This window comes from Pithys albifrons, chromosome 7 (genome assembly GCF_047495875.1).
Source record: "Pithys albifrons albifrons isolate INPA30051 chromosome 7, PitAlb_v1, whole genome shotgun sequence".
Taxonomy (NCBI): Eukaryota; Metazoa; Chordata; class Aves; order Passeriformes; family Thamnophilidae; genus Pithys; species Pithys albifrons.
The window spans coordinates 44,846,475-44,868,792 of NC_092464.1; the positions used below are offsets into that span (position 1 = coordinate 44,846,475).

The window sequence follows — 22,318 nt, forward strand, 5'->3', positions numbered from 1 at the left end:
GAGAACAGATGCTACTGTCTGTGCATTGCACAGCCTTTAAATACTGCACTAGGTAATTTAGACGGAACTGTAATGGCTACATTAAAAAATTCTTCAATAAATGATCATATAAAGTTGGCTATGAGATCCTTTTCCTTCTCCAAGAAGAGCAAGAAATAGAAAAACTGAAAGTAAAACTCTTGCTTATGAATCATCTGAATTGGAGGTACAGAAGAGGGTTATTTCCCAAGCAAATGTTAGGTGGCAAAGTGCTGGGAAATTGTTTGTCTGTTCCCTCAACAGCTCCTCCTGAGGATCTGTGCCATGGCTGCTGCCCCCTGGACATGCCCACTCAGAGGGCCCAAAATGGGATGTTCTTACGGAGCACAATCCATTTCTTATGGCTCTTACAGACCAACTCTTGTACCTAGGGTTGATATGTCATGTTTTTAACTTCGGTCAAAATGTAAAATTACCCTTAAATTAGGTTTTTGAGTTCCTGCTTCTGCTGCTGGATGGGCAGGACCTTTGATAGCATTTTAGGTCTCCTAATATCAATCCAGCTTTTGCTCCTGTGTCAATAACAGTCTTTGTAAACAATCTTTTGTCCTCATATGTTTCATTATTCTAAAGCCTCTTTTATTTATTTCTGCTATCCATCTCATGTTTGTGGTCAAGTGCCCAGCAAGATATTACTGAGAGGAGAATTAAACACTCACCTCTGGAATTATAACCAGTCCAAATATTAACCCAAAAAGGACAAGATTTACTCCGTACATCCACCGCAAAAATATGAAGTAGGAAGCGACTGAGGAGCCAAAGTGACCTGAAACCAGAAGAGATTTCATGGTTAGGAGTTTGGGAGGGTTACACTGTCCTCAGCAACACCTGGACTCTTTTACCCTCAGGTCTCCCCAGCATGTTGCCCATGATCCTCCCAGGAGTCCCCACAGCTGATGGAGACAGCAATGCCTGGAGCTGCTAATGGTGCCTGCTCCCTTGTTTGGCCCTAATGCTCAGGGTGAGTGAAGATTGGGGACCAGGGAGCTGGAACATTGGATGAAGGCAAAGCCATCTTACAAAATGTCTTGCTGCCACCACACGGCAACTTCTACTTACTCTCTACTTCCTTTATCTTCATCTCCCAGGGTATGCACTGGGTTTTAAAATTTTCAAAGTCTCTCTTAAATTTCACCCATTTCTGAAACAAGACAACATTGCAGTGAGCAGAAAGGTGTGAAGAAAGAGACTCCTTCCTCTGCAGGGCTTTCTACTGTCAGGGTTTGGGAGCATGGCTGGGACTGCGTGGAAAGTTCAAAGCAAGAACCGTGATCTGAGTCTGTTCTTTTGGAGTATTTTAGAAACACCTTCCAATCCTAAAGCCCTCCACCCCCAAACCTTCACATTCGTTATCTGAGTTTTAAGTTTTCCAGGCTTTTGGAAAGCTTCAGTTGAGCTATGAGCTTACCATATTGTATAGGATTAGAACATTCAGACCTAGCTCTGGGTTGAAAGAATTGCTTCAGAACCAACTCTATTAAAAAAAAAGAAATTGATAAAGTACTAAACTTGAATCCTTCCACATCAGACTAGCAGCTAAACTCCTATTGATTTCATCATCTCAAGCCTGGCTCTGTTTTGCAGTTCTCAGTATAATCTCCATGACAACATGCAACTTGGCTACCAATTTCAGTCTTAAAACATAGCCATCATTCTCCCTGTTATCTCCTTATCACCGGGGAAGATGAAATTTTACAGGAGTACATAAGGTAGTGCAAGATTTTGGAATGGCCTCTTTCTCCTTTAGGGGTACTTGTCTCACAGATCAAGGTTTTGGAGGTTGCAACCAGAAAGCTGTGGTTTCCCTGCTCCTGCAAACCCTCCCTTGCTTCAGGGAAGGTCTCAAGGAGATTCAGGTTCTTTATGCAATAGGTTTGAAGTCAGCTAGTATCTTTTTGAATGTGAGCATGAATATTTATTCAGACTTCCTGGTGCCTCTTGTGAAAATAGAGGTTAACAAACCCAAAAATGTGCTGAATGCGTAGCTGAGTATTCAAGCCTTTCCCTGACACAATTGCAGCACTTACCTTTGCCATCATCATCTTATATGCATACAACTTTTTGCCCTTCCCTTTTCCCAGAGCTCCTTCAAACTTCTCTACAAAAGCTTGTGCCTCCCTGATTGAAAAATAGACAAGCAGGTTATTAAAACAGCAAAAGGGTCTTTAGCTTTTCACATCTTTTAGTCCTGCCTCCAGCAGGGGGATAACAGCCATTCTTGTGCAAAGGTGGGGGCTTGATTTCTGTCCACACCCCATGGCTGCTGTCTGCTGGTGGTGGTGCTGTGCCATATGGAGCTTGCATGCTCACCTGGGACTACCTAGCAGGTCCACAAGGCACTTACATTCATGTAGAGATGCACCCCAAATATTGTTCCACGCTTCTCCTTGGGTGTAAACCAAAAGCCTGCCTGTTTCTCTCCCTACAGAGCTCTCCCACCCTGCATGCCTGTTATAACTGCTCTCTCCTGATGCATAGGTTAAGAAGGAAATAACAATGCCTAGTGAAAGAAACTCCAAGAGGATGTAGGATTTCCCTTCATGAACACCTCCCTGGATAAATAATCAGAGATGTGCTTTTGGCCCAATGGGATAATCTCAGCACCGAAGGAATGAGTGTAGGCTAGTCAGGAGTAAAATCAAGCAGCAAAATGAAATTAGTTTTAGAAGAGGATTTCTAAGGGAAATACAGAAAAATAATCTAGGTAGATGTTGTTAGAATATGCTGAGTTTGTGAATAAAATTATGACATATACTGGTGTTGCTAATACATCATGAGAACAGATTAAATTTCAGGAGTTGGGAAGTTCTTTGCAATCCCTAAGCCTGTGGGAAAGATGGACTTCCACTCGGTAGAAATAGTTGGCTAGTTCAGCCTTCAAGCTTGGGAAAACCACCTGTGCCTTCATTTGCAAACCTAGAGTGAGATTTCTAAGTCTTGAACATGTTGTTTCGCTCTCTTTGTGTTTTACATTCCTCATCTGTGCAATGGGGCTAATAATTTCTTGTCTCAGTGTTGAGTTCATGCAACCAAAATAACTAATGAATGTACAGCATGCTGAGAACCTTTCTGGAGACCCCTGCACAAACAATGCAACAGTTTTGTTTAGGTTTTTCAATAGATAATAATGATTACCATAGTTCAGGAATAATTTGAAAGGATAGATGTATGTTTTCAAATATCTTACACAGAATTTTATCCAGGATCCTACACCAAAGAGAAAAACACATCAGTAATAACTTTGCCTTGCTCTTTTCTTCTTTACCTTTAGAAATTTGGAATTTTAGGGCTGTAAGAATTTATTTGTAATGAGCTGAGGCTCGTAACATGCCTATGAGAATCAAAAGCTGCTTCGATACAGCTTCCTTGTATAGATCTTTACCCAGATTTTCAGAATTGATTGTCAGAGTTCACAGCTCATTATTTTATTGAAAAATGTAACAGGTCCTGGCCTTCAGGGTGTAAAAGAGAGAAGCAGAGACACATGGTGACTACCAGCCTTCACATCCTGGTCACTGCAGCCGCTTAGCAGCCGCTTAGCAAACACAGGGCAGGGGCATTACCACCACACCCATGGGGCAGTGCATGCTTTGCAATGCTATTTTGAAATCTTTCATGGTAGAAAGGGGTTTTAGAGGATTCTTAACCCACAGTGCTGGGATTTGAACCATTCCCTTGACACAGGAATGGTTTATTATGAGCAATTTCCTAATTGACCTGTGGGTTTTGATTTTCCTGGTCTGCCCTGCCCTTGCCCTGCACAGAGGGTGCTCTGCTCTTGCCTGGGTTGTTCCCACATTCAGCAGGGTCTGAGTGGCAGTATTATCTTTGCTCCATAAACTCTGCAAATAATATAACATTTTTTCCAAGCAGCCCTGTCTCAGGATTGTGCAGTAACATGGCACTTTGCTGCTCTGATTTCTGTCTGACAACAGACATGAATAAGCAAACCAGGGTATGGAGTTTGCTTTAACAAGCAGCCTGACAATAGTGAGTCACTTGGTTTTAAATACAAGGGTAGAATGACCTGGCCATGGGTATCAGTTGAACAGATTTGCACTTTGTTTGTTCTTTGGTTACAGAGGCTGAAAATCAGATTCCACATTTTAACTCTGCACTCTTAAACCCAGACAGGCTGGCCAGGCTCTGCTGGCCACTTTTTCCGAGACTGTGTTGTTACAGCAGCAGCAGCAAATATGCAATTGAGGGAATGGCAAAGTACATCTGACTACAGCCAGCAAAGACCACAGGGGTGGGGGTTTCCAGTTTTATGGGTACCTGAGCACTGATAGCTTCTTCACCATTCTCCAGGGCTTGTTCCTCATTGTGGAAATCAGTTTTTTCTTTTGCTCCACCTGCTCCATCAGCATTGCAAGCTCTTCCTCTGACAGTGATTCCTCATCAGAGGAGTTGGAAGAAGCAGAAGAAGTACTGAGAGAGACAAAAGAAAGGACATGGAATGAAAAACTCACAGGAGTTAGAGGGAGGGTCTTGCTTGGGGTAAGCACTGTCACTGTCCCCAGGGATGCCCCCCTCTTATGTGGGCACAGCGCCTTGCCATCCCCTGGCTCAGTGCAATGCCTGTGCCCTTCACACTCAAAGCAAGGCTGTTTCCAGCCAGAATAATGAGGAGGCAATTGCGCCCCACCATAAATTCACCCAATGTCATGCTTTGGACCATACTTCAGCTTTAGAAGCATTGCTGAGGGCTAGAGCTGGCTCTGGAGAAATGTTTTTCATGCCTGCAGAGCAAAATGAGAGATATGGGGAGAAGCAGAGGTTTGGGACAAGTGATATTTGGAAGAGGAAGAGACTTGAAAATATGAGTTATTAATTTTGATCTTGAACATTTTCATAGACCAATCAAAAATACATGTCCAGATCCAAATTGCTCAAGATGTCTACACCCTGCTGTAGGCACTGGGACATGGGAAGAACTGGCCCTGGCTTATAAATTATTGCAACATGGATACAGTTTGGTTCTGTGGCATTTCTCACTGTGTTCTACTGTTGTGTCTCTTTTAGGAGAGCAGGAACTTAGTTGCAGTCTACTGGTTTTGCCACTGTGATCTGTGTGCCACTGGCACGTCAATGTTGCTGCCAGTCTGATACAAGACACCATAGTCAGGGATTGTTTAATTACCTATTTTTCCTGTCTTTCTTCTGTTTGTTCTCCCCTTCCTTTCCTTTTGTCGTTGTTTTCTTTTCTTTGTTTTCTGATTCCTTTTGGTCTTTGGTAGGAGTTTTTTTGCCCCTGTCTCTCTGTTTGCTTCCTTCCTCTCCTGCCTTTTTTCCATCTCTGTTTTTCCTTTGGTAATTTTTTCTCCTGGAAGCTCTGTTTTGTTGACTATCACTGTCTTCCTCATTGCTGTCATTGTCTTCTTTGTCTTCCTCTTCCTTTTTACTTTGAATTCTGCTTGCTCTTTCCCTGAGGCGTTGTTTGCTAGTTTTCTTGTCCTTTACTTCGTCTTCTGCAAGGGATAAAAACCAATTACTTGGGGAAATCCATGCTGGCCAAATCAGGATACATCAGAAAAGCGTGGGCAGCCAGGATCCCTGAAGAAAACCCCAGCGAAGTCAAAGAGCAGGTGACTGTTGACCTCGTTGGGCTTTGTGTTATGCCCTGTCCAAGGACCGACCACATCTAACTCTGGTTATGCAACTCCCATTTAAGACAGTGTGGTTTACTTAGCACATCGGTGACTTGTATGTGACCATAAGAAAATCAGAAATTAGTTCCAAATGCAACAGCCCATCCATCAGAGAGCACAGACAGATACCTTCCTGACATGCAAACACACCAGAACAAAGGAAATAGAAATTGCAGTCTGTTACACAATGTGTGGTTTGTTTGTTGATGTGATGTCCTTGAAAGATGTTTGCTTTTCAAGGATAGAGATGGAGTCCTTCTATTTATAGAGAGAAAAGATGCAGCACAGGCAGTATCTGGTTTTGTTTCTCTGAGTTTTCTTTTGTATTGGAAAGTCTATATTCAGAGAAGAAAAGGCCTGGATAGTCTCTGAGGCATATTTCATCCTTACTGGCATTACAAGCTACAACACCTTTTATTCCAGAAGTCAGAAGTACTTGCAGTTTCAAGGATGAAAATAGAGTATGATTTAATTGCAAAATATTATGGAAAGGGGAAGAAAACATTCAAAAAATATACAAGTCTCTCCATCTCTTTTATGACCAAGTGCATTAAAATCATTAATACATTTTCCAGAGTATTTTGGCTTCTAATTTTCCAGATTTTCTGGCTGATGAAAGTAGTGTTCAAACAAATAAAACATTTGGATTTTTTTTTCTCTTTTGCTAAAGTTGGAGATATTGTAATGGAAAAGGGAAATTGTGCTGGAATGGGATCCAGAGTGCAAAATGAGGAGCCTAAAAGGTGAGAAAAATAGAAGCAAAAGCAATTTGAGGATTTTTTGGTTTGGTGAAAGGTTAGGAATAGATAACAAGGCAACAGGTTCTGCTTGTTAGTGGTAAAAAAGGAGTAGATGGTGGCTGTCACACTTGACACTGGGAAGGAGAAGGAGCTTTTAACTAATTTCTCAGGAGCCATTAGGCAGGTTTCAGTTACTATGTAATGGTCCATCTCAGCTGAATTTCAGTTGTTGATCTAGGCCAAAGGACCCCCTGTCCTCTTTGGAAAAATGTTCATTTGGGGCAATCAACTCTCACAGTTTTCATTTCAACCTATCAAATATTGGGTTAAATGTGAAGCATTCATTTGTTACTTTTACCCTATTACCTTTTTTGCTTATATGGAAAAGGTGCATATGATTTAAAAAAAAAATCCCTGTCAGTTACTAATTACTTTCTCATATTTTATGGATAATACAGACATGATTGTGAACCATTTTTGCAGTAGCAGCTATATTCATATCACCTATCCAGTGCTGTTATGACCTTACCTCTTAGTTATCTCTTTTTATTTATGCTCTACATACAAGGTTAAAGGGGTTTTTAATCCTGGTGTGGACTTTTTCTCATTTCCCACATAGCCTTCAGTCTGACTCCAGTCCATTTTCATTTTTATCATCTTGTGGTCATGATTAATCAACATCCCACTGTATTATGGTCTAAGAAAGCACTACAGGAAGCGCAACGGACCTCAGTACAATGCAAAGCAGTCCCAGCCCTGCACAGAGTGATGCTTTACTGCAATGCTTGATTTACTAGGGGCTGACTCTCAAGCGATGTGGGCTCTGATGGGGTCCTACTCTGGGAACATGGATGAAAGGGGACAGACTGCTAAGAACAGTGGGTTATATATCAATATTATAAATCAAACCTCAAGGGAAAAATCTATTTTCTTGCAAGTAGCTCATGAAACCGTTCATGTTGTAGAGCAAGTCAGAAGCCAGAGAGCAAATGAAAAGGTATCACCTCTTGTATGTCAAATAAGATCACATTTGTTAATCTCTACATTACCTTCACTCTCTGTGTCACTTTCAACTTCTCCATCAAACTCTATTCCAGCTGCAAGACAAAGAGCAAAGAGTAATTGCATTTTTGTTGGAATTTACACATATGATGCTTTACACAGCTAGCCCTTAAGCTCCAGCTGAGCTTAGCAGAACGTCCCTAATTGGTTATACATTATAGTCTTTTCCTACAGCAATGCTCTTAATATTTACTTTAGTCTGGCAGATTGGCAAAAGTTCCTTGCACAAGCAAACTGAAATTGTATGATATTTGAGAGACTCAAAATAGTGTGCTTGCAAAGTCCCAAGACATTTAGTCAAGTATTTGGCAGCATCCAAACTGAAATGATCTCACAATGATACCAACCATCTTCCAGGATGACCTGTAAAGCGCTTTTCTTTTTCTTCCCCATGGCAGCCTCCCGTCCTTTGCACAGGCACCGTAGCTGCTGTGCTGTGCACGCACACCCCAGTCATACACACGTTAGTCTCTCTTCCAGTGCCCATGTACTTGTCTCCTTGGCATTGCAGACAGAAGGGTGCGTCCAGCTGTCGATGACCTCTTGCACATGAACCATGTGGACGGGGATGGGTGGGAGAGGAAAGAAAAACCTGGGCTCTGCCTCAGCCCACCCAAACGCTTTCACTTCTTCTCCCTTCTCCCTGTGAAAAAAGCACCTGTTGGCATTACATTGCATTTCATTATTTAAACATGAAGGAAAGCCCTTTGGTGGGTACTTGGTGGTGTCGTATGAAACACAGACACAAGTCACGTCTGGTTTGGACATAAGCACGTGGCTGGAGGCTTTGAAAGGATCAGTTTTCTTAATGCCATATTCTTTATTGACCTGTGTCAATCTGTGTAAACCTGTTAGTCATTCTCCTGCACCTTATTAAACCTCTCAGTCAGTGTCCCTTGGGGAGTGGCTGTGGGTCACCTTTTGTCCTCCATGCATGTCCCTTGTAGGGGACTCATGAGCTAATAGATGCAGTAAGGAGTCAGGAGTCAGGATACCAGGATCTCTCTTTCCTTTGCTCCTCTGTTCTGTGTGACCTTTGCATACTCATTGAGCTTGCTGGTAAAATAGGATAGATTTTCCTTCTAGGTGCTCTGAGGCTTAATTAATTAATGTGAGACCCTCATTTGGAAGGTCCTTTAGTACCACAAAGTATTGTATTGCATGCTGCAGCTTGCAGTCTTTCAGTGGGCCAAGAATAGGTTTGTCTGAACAATTTCCATGGTAAAACCTGCACCATTTGCCTCAGCTGTGGCTTCCTTAGAAAGTATCCGAGGGTGCGTCCCCAGTGCACGGTTTCTCTTGCAGTCACACAGATTGTGCAAAAAGGTTTCCCAAGAGGAGAGCTTACCCCCTCACACCACCATCTATGAAACATGCTGCAGACCCGTGGCTTGTATAGGTGTCCTTTGGGAGACCTGGCATGGTGACAGTACTCAAAGACTTTTTTTCCAAGGGTTGCCAGGGAAAGTCTTAATTCCCTACTTCCCTCCCAAAAGCGAGAAGTGTTGTGAAGATCAGTTTGAGGGTACTGGCACCACTGACTTGTGCAGGTGACTCCTGCTCTGGGTCAGGTGCAGCGACTGAGGATGTGCCAGCCTGAACCTCTCTCTGCTGCTTTTTGCTCACTGAATTTTAGTCCAAGAGCACCTTTGAAGTACTTTAAATCCAACCCCATGGATTGTTTCATCTACCTTTGACTTTAGCTCAGCTCTCCCGAGCTTAATACATAATGTATGGTATATGCCCATATATTATTAACAATTCTAACCCTACAAGTTCATTGCACAGTGCATTTTCCCTCTGTGTTTCTCACACCAGAGGGCATGACTGGGTCTGAAGACAGTGATAGCATTTTTTGAAGGTCTTCCTAGTGAATGAGTTTTACTTATAACTATATGTTGATGTGGTTTATTTCAAATGTGATCACTCGGTCACTGATTTAATACTGCTCCAGGCAAAAAAAGGAGAAATTTCCAGTTGCTGGAGGCTGCTGGAACAGATTTTCTGCAGGCTACTTCAGTTGCCTTAATCCCAAGCATCTCTTTCCCAAATGGAGGACTAGGGACCTAACTTTGCTAATTAACTGAAGGTCAGGTTTCTGGAGCATCCTGTGATGGGAGACAAAAAGGGTGTGGATGCTTATCACCCCTCTCCCTGTAGCCCAACCCAAAACCATACTCAGTGACAGCACTGTTTCTGCCTCATAGAATCACAGAATAGTTTGGGCAGGAAATGACCTTTAAAGGTCATCTAGTCCAAGTCTGCTGCAGTAAGCAAGCACATCTTCAACTAGGTTAGGTTTCTCAGAGCCACATCCCACCTGACATTGAATGTTCCCAGGGATGGGGCATCCACCATCTCTCTGAACAGCCTGTTCCAGTGCTTTACGACCCTCACTTTAAAAAACTTCTTTCTTATATCTAATCTAAATTGATGCTCTTTTAGTTTAAACTCATTACCCCTTGTCTTTTCATGGCATCCTTCTTTCCCAACAAAGCATACTCAAACACTTTTTGCATGCTCAAGCTATGTTTATGTGAGCATCTCACTGAGAGTTGAGTGCCCTGGTTTGTACCCCATCACATGGTCAGTGAGTCACCCATAATCTGCACTGTAGCTGGGGCAGCTGCAGGCTCCAAGCCCGCTCGTGCCACTTGGCATACCCATAGATACCAAGTACATGATTTGGAAAAAATGATGGGGACTGCAAATCCATTTTACTATCAAAACATGCAGCCAGGTAATACCTCTGTCTCCTGCCTAGAGTTGAAATGAGTGTTCTTTTATTTTATAACCTGTTCACAACAGTGGTGGTACATACTGGTAATGGTACATGCACTGGTAGAAAAGGGGCTGGGGTTTACACAGCAGGTCAAGCTGCAGCTGACAGTAGTCCGTAGCTGCTCACAGGTCTAACAGGAAGCTGTGAAATTGAGAAAACACTTTTAGCCTGCACTAGAAACCAAAGCACACAACCACCAGGAGTCCTCTACATAAGAGGAAAAGAGCTTGCCCACTGAGATAGCACAGCCCCGCAGAGACTCTACTCTCACCTTCACTTAGATGTGCAGCACACTAAAGGGCATTTAATTTCATCAGCAAATAAGAGGAATTCAAGTTTGCAATGGCAGTCACAGAGGTCCTAGGCACCCTTTGCCCACGTGGGGGCATGAGATCACTCTGCACTCCCCTCACAGTGGAAGTGAGAGCTGAGAGGTGCCAGTGTATGGGACAGAGCAGGAACAGTAGCTGTTCTGCCCAGGGCTCATGAAGCAACACATCAGTATGGCTGAACATATTTGCAATTAGCTCTGTATGGATGCTGCTCCCCCTGTATCTACGCTGTCAAAGGTAGTAAGATTGACCATAATAAAACTGTGCTCTTACAGCCTGGGTGGCAACATTTCACTTTTGGATAGGTAGGGATCTTTATCTTTCCTGCTTCCTACTCCATTGGACTCCATCTCATAGAGGGGGAAAAAGTTGCATAAGGCCTGACAATTATTTTCTACTGAAGTGTGTTGCTGAAACTGCTGCCCAAGGGCTTACCCTTAAGGAGAAAATCCCTACATTACCTTTTCAGCTGAGTCTGTGGTGCAACAGACAACTAGGCTGATGTGCAGACACACAAGCATGATGAGAAACCTTGTCCCTTGTGGTAGTTGTACTCAGGGAGGCATGTGACAGACTTGAAGAGCCACTGTCACTTTTGAAGAGGACCAGGCAGTGCTAGAGGATGTGATGCAGAAGAAGGCTGGAGAGCAGAGTGTGGGGAGCAGTGGGGTTCAGTGCAACAAAGTGGTGTCATGGAAGCTGAGACCAAGAAAAAGTGCGAAATGGTTAGGTCAAACCACAGACTTGCCAGTCTTTTTCGCCTTGTTTTTTGTTACATCTTAGAGATCTGTAATTTCTGTCCAGAATCAGGTGGATGGACATCTGATTGTATCTCTCTGCTGATCTTGCCTTTGTGATACTATGCTTATAGTTCATGGGCACTGAATAGTGTTGATAAAAAAAAGAGTTTAAAGAAAAAAGCTATTATTGTTTATATGCAATGTGGAAATATTCATGGGGAAAAAAATCTCAAGATGTGATATTATAAAAAATGTTATATTTGAAATAAGAAAAATGTGCTTCATTTGACATCCTTTTGACAGCCATCACTGGTGATGTAAAGTGCTCCATATTAAAGCAAAAATAAACACACAAATGTTACAACAAGACTCATGGCAGGCCTGAGAGGGCAGTGAGATGTCTTATGAGCTATGAGAGAGGTGGCACATGAGAACTTTCCATGTCTCTGTGTGTGCATCAGACAGATCTGTGCAGGGCTGACCAGAGCTTGCCCAGCCATACCATGGAGAAATGCTGCCATTCTTTGGCACCAAGCACACAACCATCCTCTGCTTATGAGCCTGATTTTCCTAAGAGGATAAAATGTCTTCCAGGTCTTAGGATTTCTTAGGATTATGGATGGAGGGAAGGAAATTAATGGATGAATCTTTTACCTCTGGTGTGAATAAGTAATGCATAGCTACGAATCCAGCTATTACTTATGTAAATGTCAGACTTTGTATGCAGACTGTGAAAATGTATGGAGTTGTAGCACTAATATTTTGTCCTGTACTATTTAGCATTTTTCTCGTGTTGGTGCTGAGTAACACTATATAATTTGACAATTTTAACATACAAGGACATTGGGTGTCTCACACACTTCCAAGTGTTAAATAAAAGCAGTTGTGTTATGGAGAGAGGGTAACTGAATCCTGGAAGCACATACAACATACTTGTAAATGCTTAATGAGCTAGTGTTTCTCCCTTTCTTGCTTTCTGATTAACATAGGGCTTTAGCTAATTAATCCATGGATTACATTTATTCAATATTCATCTCATCTATAAGTAATCTTTACTTGAGAGGGTTTTCAAGCAATAATAATAAAAACTGACCTGTGTGTGGATATCTTGATGGGGGCCTAAAACTTGCAAATTGCCAGAGCCAACTTTAATGATATGTCTGAGAGAGACATTTAAAAGTTAGAGATCTCTTCCAAACACTGACTTGGTTCAGTTGGACTGACTGTTAAAACTAAATTATTTCAAAATACCCCAACCATAATCAAGTTTTCCAGGGTCTCTCAGGCATGCTTCATAAAACTGGATTCCGCTTAGCTGTGATCCAGCCTGACTTTTGTCTGTATTTGTGTTTAAATTTGGAAAAACAAATTTCTTACTAAGCCATGGAGATCCAGCATGGGCTGCTTGTCACCCTGAGCATATCTATGCACAGGTCATCCTTGCCCTCATGGAATCTCTGCAATGCTGTAGTTTTCCTCTGTACTTTGGTACAAGGGTCTGGAGTGACCTCTGACAGAGCAGCATGGAAGTGCTGAGAAAGTAAGGACTCACCAGCAGCATTGACTGCAAACACGTGGAAAGAGAGTCCCATTATCTTGACATAATCTAGGAAAGAGATTTCTCAGCTCTCCACAGACACTGAAAATAACTCTCTGGCTTCCACACAGACTGGTAGGTCTGGACTATGGCTAGAGGCAGTAAAATGGTACTGAATATATATCCATGCTGTTCATGCAGGGAGGGCATTAGGTACTTGTAAGGACAATGCAGTCCCACGGACAGAAATTGTGCCAGACTAATCCTGAGTGTTGGGGATGTTCAACTCAGTGCCTTGTCAGCTTGTGCTTTGCCCATGGAAATAATCATTATCTGTATAATCCCAATCCAGGGTGGGGAGCACAAGGTCTTCAGTGGTAGAACTATTTTTTATTACTTTCCTCTTGTTATTTCATAACCTCAAGGCATAGCTGGGAATTTGCCATGGAGGAGAGCAACAAGCTCTGTACATTCCATTACACACATTCTGTGTTTTAGCTGAAGAACAATTACTGCTAGAGAGCTGCTAATTCAGGTGCCCTGTCAGGAAGAATTAACCCAAGCCAGGGGGAGGATGCTTGCTGGCAGGCCCTGGAGGTGTGCCAGCTTGGAGAGATATCTCAGAACATCAGATCAATCACAGGGCACAGTCCCTCAATCTTCCACAGTCTTCCACTGATTCTTATTGTGTAGAAGCCAGGAAGGATTATTTTATTCTGTTTTAAAAGTGCTCATATTCCCCAGCTGTGTAAGAATAGAGCACTCCATTATCAGCAGCCTTATGGGAAACTCTGCAGTTTAGACCCCAGACTAATGCAAAACAGAAGCCAGTACCTGCCAGCTCACAATCATCTTCACCAAATCCATGTCTCAGGCTAAGCACATGCTTGGAGTCATCCTGGATCTTTTCACTGTTTTCCAAACACAACAGATAGGGGTTTAGCAGTGCTGCTGGTCAGACAGTGTGTTTTGCTCCTGTATCATCCCTCCTTATCCCTGGCCTTGCTGGGGGCAGACTTTGAGTGGACCAGGCTTTTGTTCATCCAAAAAATGGTGTGCATCGTGGCCCTGTGGTCCTGGCACTGCATGAGTAACCGAGCACCACTGAAAAAACCATTTTGATTTCTAACCAGGTACAGACACCTCTACCCATCTCCCACACTTCTTTGAGGAAATGAAGGCTGCACAACATTTTTGCCAACCCATTACTCCATTTTTGCAGAGTAAATGTAGTTCTCATGAAGTTTCCAAGGACAAGAAATGAAAATTATTAAAATAACAAACTTCTGGACTGATCTAAAGCATGAAACTAGTCAACACACTCGTGCAGGATTTAAATGGAGAATGATTTTGTCATAATGGATTTATATGAAGAAACTTTTGGTTTAGAGAATGTATGTGGAAAACCAAGAAAGGGGCATGTTTTTTGCACAGATTCTGATATTTCTTGGGGAGGAACATTTTTCTTGGGCTCCTTTCCTACTTTATACATCTGCCTGGCCCTGTTTTGGAGGAAAATTTCTGCCTGGTCCTCTCAGCTTTGTAAGAGGTGCCTGAAAGAACATAAATGAAGGACACAGGATGAGAAGATTAGGAAAGGAACATCCTTCACAGGAGCTGATGTTGGAGAACATGCAGGATGTCATGACAAATTGAGCCATTTTTGCTGACTTCTGTCCAGCCCCTCCAGACACAGAGGGGATGCTGCTACTGGATTTCCCCTTCGTTTGTTCTGGGTCTGAGAGGATTTCTGTAGAAAAAAATTCTTTGACTTTTTTTCTAGAATCTCCTAGCAGCAAGTTGTTTCTTTTTCTTCTATGTAGAAGCCAGAGGGAAAGCTGCCTGACAATCCATTCATGGCAGGAGAATCTTGCATGCTATAACCTCTTCCTAAAAGCTCTCAGAGGAGCTCTGCTTGCATCTGCACAAGACAGACCTGCTGCTGCTACAGGTTCTTAAAACTTTAGTTACTTCTATGAGGCTCTGACAAGTCACACCAGCCATGGGTTTGGGCTAAATAACCCTAAAGCTTCTGTTGGATTACAGGCTCAGTGATGCACAAGATATTGAGGGGTCTCCCCATAACACTCTTGTGGAGTTTGAAGGTCCCTGTGAAGGTTCCTGTTTGTATCAGAAGAGAAGAGGTAACAGGGTGACTGAAAGTCAGAACTAGTATCTCTGTTTAAAGTTATCTCAAGGCCTTATACAGGATTTCTACTGAATAAAAAAGTCCATACCCTTGTGCTCTTGTGCATGTAAAGCCATATTAATGAAACACTTTGTTTTTTTCTTTTTAATAGGTTTTCAGGTTAGATTTAAAAATAATGAAATGGAGCATCATGGTGGTGGACAGAACTCACATAACATGAGAATTAGCTAAGACAGAAGAGGACCAATTTGTTTGGGGAAGAGAACTACAATGATTTGGCATCTTAAGGGACTCTTTTAGGACATTTACATCATGCCACAGTAACCTGCTTCCTCTTTGCCTCAGTGTCACTGTAATGAACACACAAGATGAGTAGATACTACTCACAAGAATTGTATCCCTCTTCTGCCCCTGTGAAAGCAGGATTGTTTGTGTGTAACATGCTCAGAGATGATGTGCAATCAAAACTTTCTGCACAAGGAAGGAGAGGTGAAGTGAGGGGAAGTGAGAGCATTTCAGGGCAAGAATGTCCTTCTTGTGCAAGATGAGCTCGAAAAAAACCAGGGCTTTCATGGCAGGGGAATACGGAACTGGTGAGTGATGCTCCTGCAGCTGAGGTGAGCGAGCCCACGTGCAGTGCAATGGGACCTCCCCCTTGTGGCAGCCCCTTTGCATAGCGAATTGCTCAATTTCAGCAGATTTACCATCCTTTTTGACAGAGACAGCTCACTTGATAAAGGAATGCGACTTGCCTTGGGTGAAACTGGTTTTTTTTTCCTAGCATGCTAACCAGCCAACAGATTTCCCACACCTGCCTGATCTGTATTAAAGCCTGAAATTGGTGTCTTTCACTCTCTTAGGCAGAATTGGAGCTACAGCCTCATAAAGCAGAACAGAAGTGAAGAAAGTGAGTGAGATTTGTGGGCTTAAACTTGCACAATATCCTAAAATACTCACATGAGGCCATTTGTAGTATTAATTTCCTACTGTGTAAGTCCTTAATAGAAGACTATATATATTCTGAAGACTATATATACATAGACTATATATATTATATATTCTGTCTCTCTTTTTTTGTCATTCAACATCTATTGAAGGATATTTTCTCTCTTTTATTTTCTGTGGATTTTTTTTGTTTATTTGGGGTGTTGTTGGGTTTGTTTGTTTTTTTAAACTTGTGTTACCCGTGTTTAACAGAATAGAGATGTGGTTGGAACTCTCACTTCAGTAATAAAAGCAGATCAGAAATATTTCTTAGGAGTATTCGCCTGAAGAATTTTTAAATCATTTATCAGAAATATCTTTAGGAAGAGCCCAAAACTACTGAGGGAGGGTCTGGAAGAAAATCAACTAATTATTTCCTAACAGGGTAGGTTGGTGAGACATTCAAAACAGCTGAGCTTGGGACATCAGCCAGTGCCTGCATGAGGGCTGAGCCTGCGATGTGAGGTCAGTAATTCAACATAAGAATAGAAAATTATTTAAACGTGGGACTAAGGTGATGTAAGTGTGGAGGGTTCTGTTTTCAAGCAGCTGAGTTATTCAACTGACTTCAGCCATACCATCTAAATACTTCAATGTTTCAGAAACTTGGTGAGTCTCAGTCTCTAATGGCACACAAGGCAAGAAATTACATATCCTGTTGATTTCTGATGTAACTCTATTGGTGCTGGAAAGGTCTTTTTAAGAGGTACTTGGAGCACTTGTTGAAGTAAAAAGTTCTGGGCTGTTTCTCTAAATTCTTTCAATTTATTTTTATGTATCTTTCTTGAGTGTGCTACTGATGCACTTTAGTATCAAATCTTAAGGCAACAGGTCAGCATGTCCTGAGAAAAATCTTGCTAGATTCTCATCATTCCAAAACATTCACTAAGTTCAGTGGGAACTTCTATTGTGTTGTCTTATGAATGAATTAAATACCTAATAAGTAGCAAAGGAAGAAAATCCCCAACAACTTATGTGCTTTTAAAGTGTTAATTATTTCCATGCTTATTATTACAGATGACTGAGTATTGTTAAATAGTGACTGAGGACAATATAATGATAAAGGCTTGTCCTTTGCCTGCTGAGAGTGTGTGGCTGATATAACTAGCTTATGAAAAGTTATTATTTTTATGTGGGCTTTATTTAAAGTCAATGGGCACCTTCTGGTGCATTTATTCCCTTTAGATGGTGTGTGAGAACACTCCCTTTGTTTAGAGATGTAAGAGGAGGGTAATCTGTTACTGCTCATGTGTGTGTGTAACTATATGGACCTATATATATGTGCCCATATATGTATGTGTGTATGCACATATGTATATGTATCTTTTTTTTTTTCCAAAGAATTATGAAGTCACTAAGTTCTGGGAGGGCTGGGGGCTTTGAAAGTTCATGTCCAGCAGTAAGTGTAAAATGTCAAACATATCTGCGTGCCTCTTCTACTGTATGGCCAGGTGCATATATGCCACATGTGTGTGTTATTTTGAGTTTACAAATATTTACCTTGACTTAATCTTGTCAAGGATTCAGCTTTTGAGTTGGGTAAATCCAGTATTAAAACTAAGGCTGAGCTGGTATGGATGAGGCTTTCAGTACATAATGAAACTGGATTTTTTGTGAAACTTTAAACTAAATATTGAATATAGATGTGTGCAAGCAATCCTTTCCATCATCTTGGTCTGAGTTACCCCTGGGACAATTCATGGTCTTCCCGAAGCTGAAGCAGGCTGGCTTTAGGCTGGAAAATACCTAAAAATGCTGTGATGTTTACTGGGCAGATTAACCTTAATGTTACTGCTGAGCCACTACTGTTAGACTTGGTACTCATGGTAGTGTAACATGGTGAAATTTAGTCTGATGCTTTGAATTTTATTATGCACTCAGTCATGGGCTCAGTTCTTTGGGTGCTTCTCTGATTGCAGACTATTAGTACAGGATTTGTTAAACCACCCTTGAGTGAGATTGAGATCAGGTGGAGTACATTGCCATGAAGATCCAAATGCAAAAGATAGGGTATTTAAACAAGACAAAGCCCTGTTGATTAATATATTAACTCTCTCTGTGAAGTGCAGAATGGCTTTTGGGTTTTCCTGCGGCAACTTGTTAACAAGTGCTCATTTACAGTACCACTCCACTGTCATGCTTTTGGCTTTATAACCTGCCTTTTGGTTTGTAGTTGCTTGCTGTGACTGCAGGACTCTTGTCAATACCAGTATTAACTTATTTTAGCCATTAAAGAGAGAGAAAGAACAAATTGTTTGTATTTATTGAGATGAAATGGACAAAGTGCTAGGAAACCTAGTTCTGAACTCGTCTTGTACCCCTTTTTTGAGCAGGGTGTTGAACTAGAGACGTGCTGAGCTATCCTTTCATCTGAACGATCTTTAAAACCTCATGCGCCTGTGTGCTAATGAGAAACGTGCTGTAGGGCCTGAAGGAGAGGCTGCTAATCTAGACTATATAATCTAAACCTTTGTTTTAGGCTAGAGTTCTTAATCCCTCCTTTTCTTTGCAAAAGGGATGTTATTGTTCTCTGTGTGACACAGAGAAATACTGACTGCACCTGCTATTTCTGACCTGAACCCTATCCCTGTCTCCCCAGGGCACCAGACTGTTGGTTTTCTTTCCCTTTCCAGAAATTTGAAGAGCTTTCTCTAAACCTCATGCCTTTATGCACACAAAAGGGATGGGACAGGCCTTCTTTTTGACCTGCTAGACTTGGAATCCTTCTGGGGTTTGCTTAAGAATCGAGTTTTTATCTTGTTAAGTTATGCTAAAATCATTTTCAGTGTGTGGCATTTTAAGTTACCAGAATACTACTGCTCATATATTTTGTATTTCTATACAGAAATATAAGCAAAATTTTCCCTAGGAGATATCTGACTTTATTCGCGTTTTGCTACAGGGAAACTGGGTCTGAAGGGTGTTAAACTAGGAACTCAAGAAGGTCAATATAGGTATTCAACTTTTATCTTCTAATTCCAAGATTTCTGCTTTACCCACCTTTAATTGCTGGTTTTGCCTCCCTCCTTTGGTTTCATGAATGTGTCCCTCCTGCTAGAGGTTTCTAAGTAGGACCAAATTCCTGTTTCTATTAGATTGCAATTCCTAACACCATTATTAAGGCATTTTCCTGCTGAATAGGTCAAGGTGAGAATACAAATTTGGTAAAGCAAAAATTTCTTTTGGAAACAGCAATATTATAAATCTCTGACCATGGCCAAAGAGGTATGAGGAGAAGTGAATCATCTCATGCCAGGGTCAGGAGCATCTTCAGTGACAGAGTAGAGTTTATAGTAGAGTGAGCTAAAAGTGCAGTTGCCTCGGGCATATTGTTGCTCTTGACTGTATTCTGGATGGGTTGAGTGTGGTGGGAGATGAGGAACAGCCAACAGATCCCTCACTGTCTTTGGGCACACAAGGTATCTGAAGATTTCTGCAGCTCCAACGCTGGTCCAAGACATCCACACTGCCTCCCTTTGTTAGCTGTGCATTTCCCCAGACAGCTGTAGTTTAGAAATGCCTTTCAAAGCACAGGGGGAGTTAATGCTGGTTTGAGTACAGAGTAACATCAGTGTTTTTGAGAGATGCCATTAATAATTCACTCTATGTTCAAGGCCAGTTCATTAATATTAGGGAAAACTATGGTCAAGTTCCCTTCCTGAATTTAAATAGGAGGTAACACAAAAAGAATTAGCTTTGGGTACAGACCAGAAAGTTGAGGGTATTAGTTCTCTCTTTAAGCACTATAGTACTAGTGCAATATTTGCACACATACAAGTATCAATAAATTACCTTCCCAGCACTGTATTAAGTGGAGAAGTCCCTTTCTTCCTGAGAATGAAGCTAAACTGCTGATGTGTTTGCTGTTTTAATGGTGCTGTGCTACAGGACAAGGTGTGGGCAGTGAGGATGTGTGATTCTGCAAGCTGGCTGGGCAGGATTCACTCTGGGTCCTTGCTGTCACCTCTGCTGTGGCCTGTGTCTGACTTCTGTCTTCTTTCAAGACACTTAGCAGAAAGGCACACAGCCTTTTCTCTCTGGCTGCTCTGTTTCTGGCTGATGCGTTGAATTTTAAACAAGCTATCTGGCTCTTTTTACTGTGGAGGGAGTATTTGCTTCTTGACTATTGATGTTTCATTCCTAAAATGGAATAGAAATAATTACAGTATCTGATATTTCAAAATATATGCTGTCTAGCAAGGCCTGTGAGCACTTCTTTATTCTCAATAGAGAAAAACTGAGCCTCTGATTGTAGTTGAGTCCATTTAATGCAGACATCTCTATCTCAGGAGACATTTCTATCTGGCACTTGAAGTTTAGAGAAGCAAAAGAGGAAATAATTGGAAAGATTCCAGTTACATCCTGGGTTTCTTTTTTTCCCTCCCCAAATGTTTGAAAACAATTTATGAGGTGAAAAGATGTACAAATTATTTACTATTTATTGCCCATAGACTCTTCTGTAGTAGGCCACATAAAGATAACATGTTGCTTACATGGACCTTAATACACAGACTTTTTACCTTTTGTACTGTTACTAGTATTACCAATACTTTTCTGTTGTAATAGTACTGAGAAACCAAGCTGGTTGGAACTGTGCTGTGCAGGGAGCAGAATAAGTCATCTCTGTCCCAAAAATATTCCAGTCGTCTTCTATTGTGTCATGCTTGCTGAAAAAAATCCAGGCACGGTTTTCCAGGTTTTGCCTGGAAGACATTCCTGCTCTCAGGAGATAGGGTTGCCGTCAAAGGGGAGGATGGGATTAGCCTGGGAGGCTACTTTTGATGCAAAAGGTAAGGCTTGGTTGTTACACTTGATATGCTGGGAGAGGAGGAGGGAGTTTGGGACCTGCAGGGAAGGTGACAGCAGTCTCACAGTAGCCAAGCATGTGAAAATTAATATCAGGGTTAATGCTCAAGCCCTCTGATCTCTAGTTAGAGGGACTGGTCAAAATGAAAGGCAAGATTTTCTGAAAAAACCCAAACCACTAACCTAAATCAAAACTTCCTTCCCACCAGCTGTTTTTCTGTATCATGTATCTTAGTCCATCAATACAACTCGGAAAGACTAGATTTCTTAAAATTCCCACTTCATCCTCCTTATGCCAGCCACACAGACAGCACAGTCTGATCTAAAGTGCTCTGTGAAGTCTCCACTGCTGCCAGTGGTTCAGGATGAGTTGCGCTAGGGTAAGATTTGCCCCAGATCTGCATGGACATAGAAGGAAGTTTGCAGGCTGCTCTTCTGCAATACACAGATTTCCCACAGGTCCTAACTGTATCCTGGCCTTTGCCTGGATGCTGAGTTCAGGGCTAAGCTATGAACTGCTTGTGATAAAACGTCCAAGGTCATACACAGCAAAAGCAAGCAGTGCAGGTTTTAAAGCACAGAGTTGATCATGCATGGGGGCAAAATTGCTAAAGAAAGCAATAGAGTGAATGGAACATGAGCTCCTGGGGTTGGAGAGGGATGGTGTGTCAGGAGCTCACCCAGCTCAAGGGGACTGTGTGTGTGATGCTGCTGGCACAGCACTGGAGGGTTTTCCCAAAGGGAGGGAAGCAGCACAGAAATCCCTCTGCAGGTTTTTGCCTCCCAAACTTTGGTGGCTACGGACCCACCTCCTCTGGTTCTGCCTCCATTTAAGCAGATGAGATCCAGAATTATTCTCTTGATTGTTGCATAAATACTCATGGAGTGGCAATATTCCTTGTGTATGGAGCGGTATTGGCTGTGTCTGCAACTGGTCAGCTGAGTGGAATGTAAACAACATTGGCATCAGATGGAAGTGAAGGGAAACTGAAAATTAGGGGAAAAAAAAGGCTGTGAAAGCCTGGAAACATATTTGAGAAGTGCCGTTGTGTATGACATTACACAGCAGTATGCACTGGCCACATCAGCACTATGTGTACAGTGCTTGCTTGTGGTAGCTTGTCTTTCATGGGGTTTTTCATAGTCCCATAATGGGTACAGGCTTCTTGTTAGCTAACAAAACATGCTGTGTGGTTTAATTAGCTTCCTGGGAAGGGAAAATCCCCATGGATTTAAATTATGAGAAGACTCCTGGATTTAAAGAAATTCTGCAAACACAACCCACATTTTTGGCTGGTCTCCCAACTTCCTGTTGCATAGGATTATTTTTGTTTATTTATTTTATCAGCACTCTCTATTACCTCCCTGCGTTTTATAGTGTAAAGGAAATTGTGTATTTACCTGTAGTGGGTTTTATGTTGTTGTTTGGGTTTTTTTTTCTATTTTTAAATCATCATTCTTGACTGCATTTAGAAGAAGCCCCCACCTTTCTGCCC

General features: G+C 41.9%; 1 protein-coding gene across 1 annotated transcript in view; it reads right to left on the minus strand.

The window, feature by feature from the left end:
- The window catches only part of TMC2 (transmembrane channel like 2), a 30,167-nt gene extending 22,282 nt beyond the window's left edge, over window positions 1–7,885 (minus strand). The window contains exons 1-7 of the mRNA XM_071560278.1: window positions 7,840–7,885; window positions 7,480–7,527; window positions 5,183–5,510; window positions 4,318–4,470; window positions 2,067–2,157; window positions 1,099–1,180; window positions 699–805 (exon numbers count right to left, since the gene is read on the minus strand). Of these exons, the coding sequence (XP_071416379.1) occupies window positions 699–805; window positions 1,099–1,180; window positions 2,067–2,157; window positions 4,318–4,470; window positions 5,183–5,510; window positions 7,480–7,527; window positions 7,840–7,885 (855 nt within the window). The remainder of the gene's footprint in view (window positions 1–698; window positions 806–1,098; window positions 1,181–2,066; window positions 2,158–4,317; window positions 4,471–5,182; window positions 5,511–7,479; window positions 7,528–7,839) is intronic.
- Window positions 7,886–22,318: the final 14,433 nt, after the last annotated feature.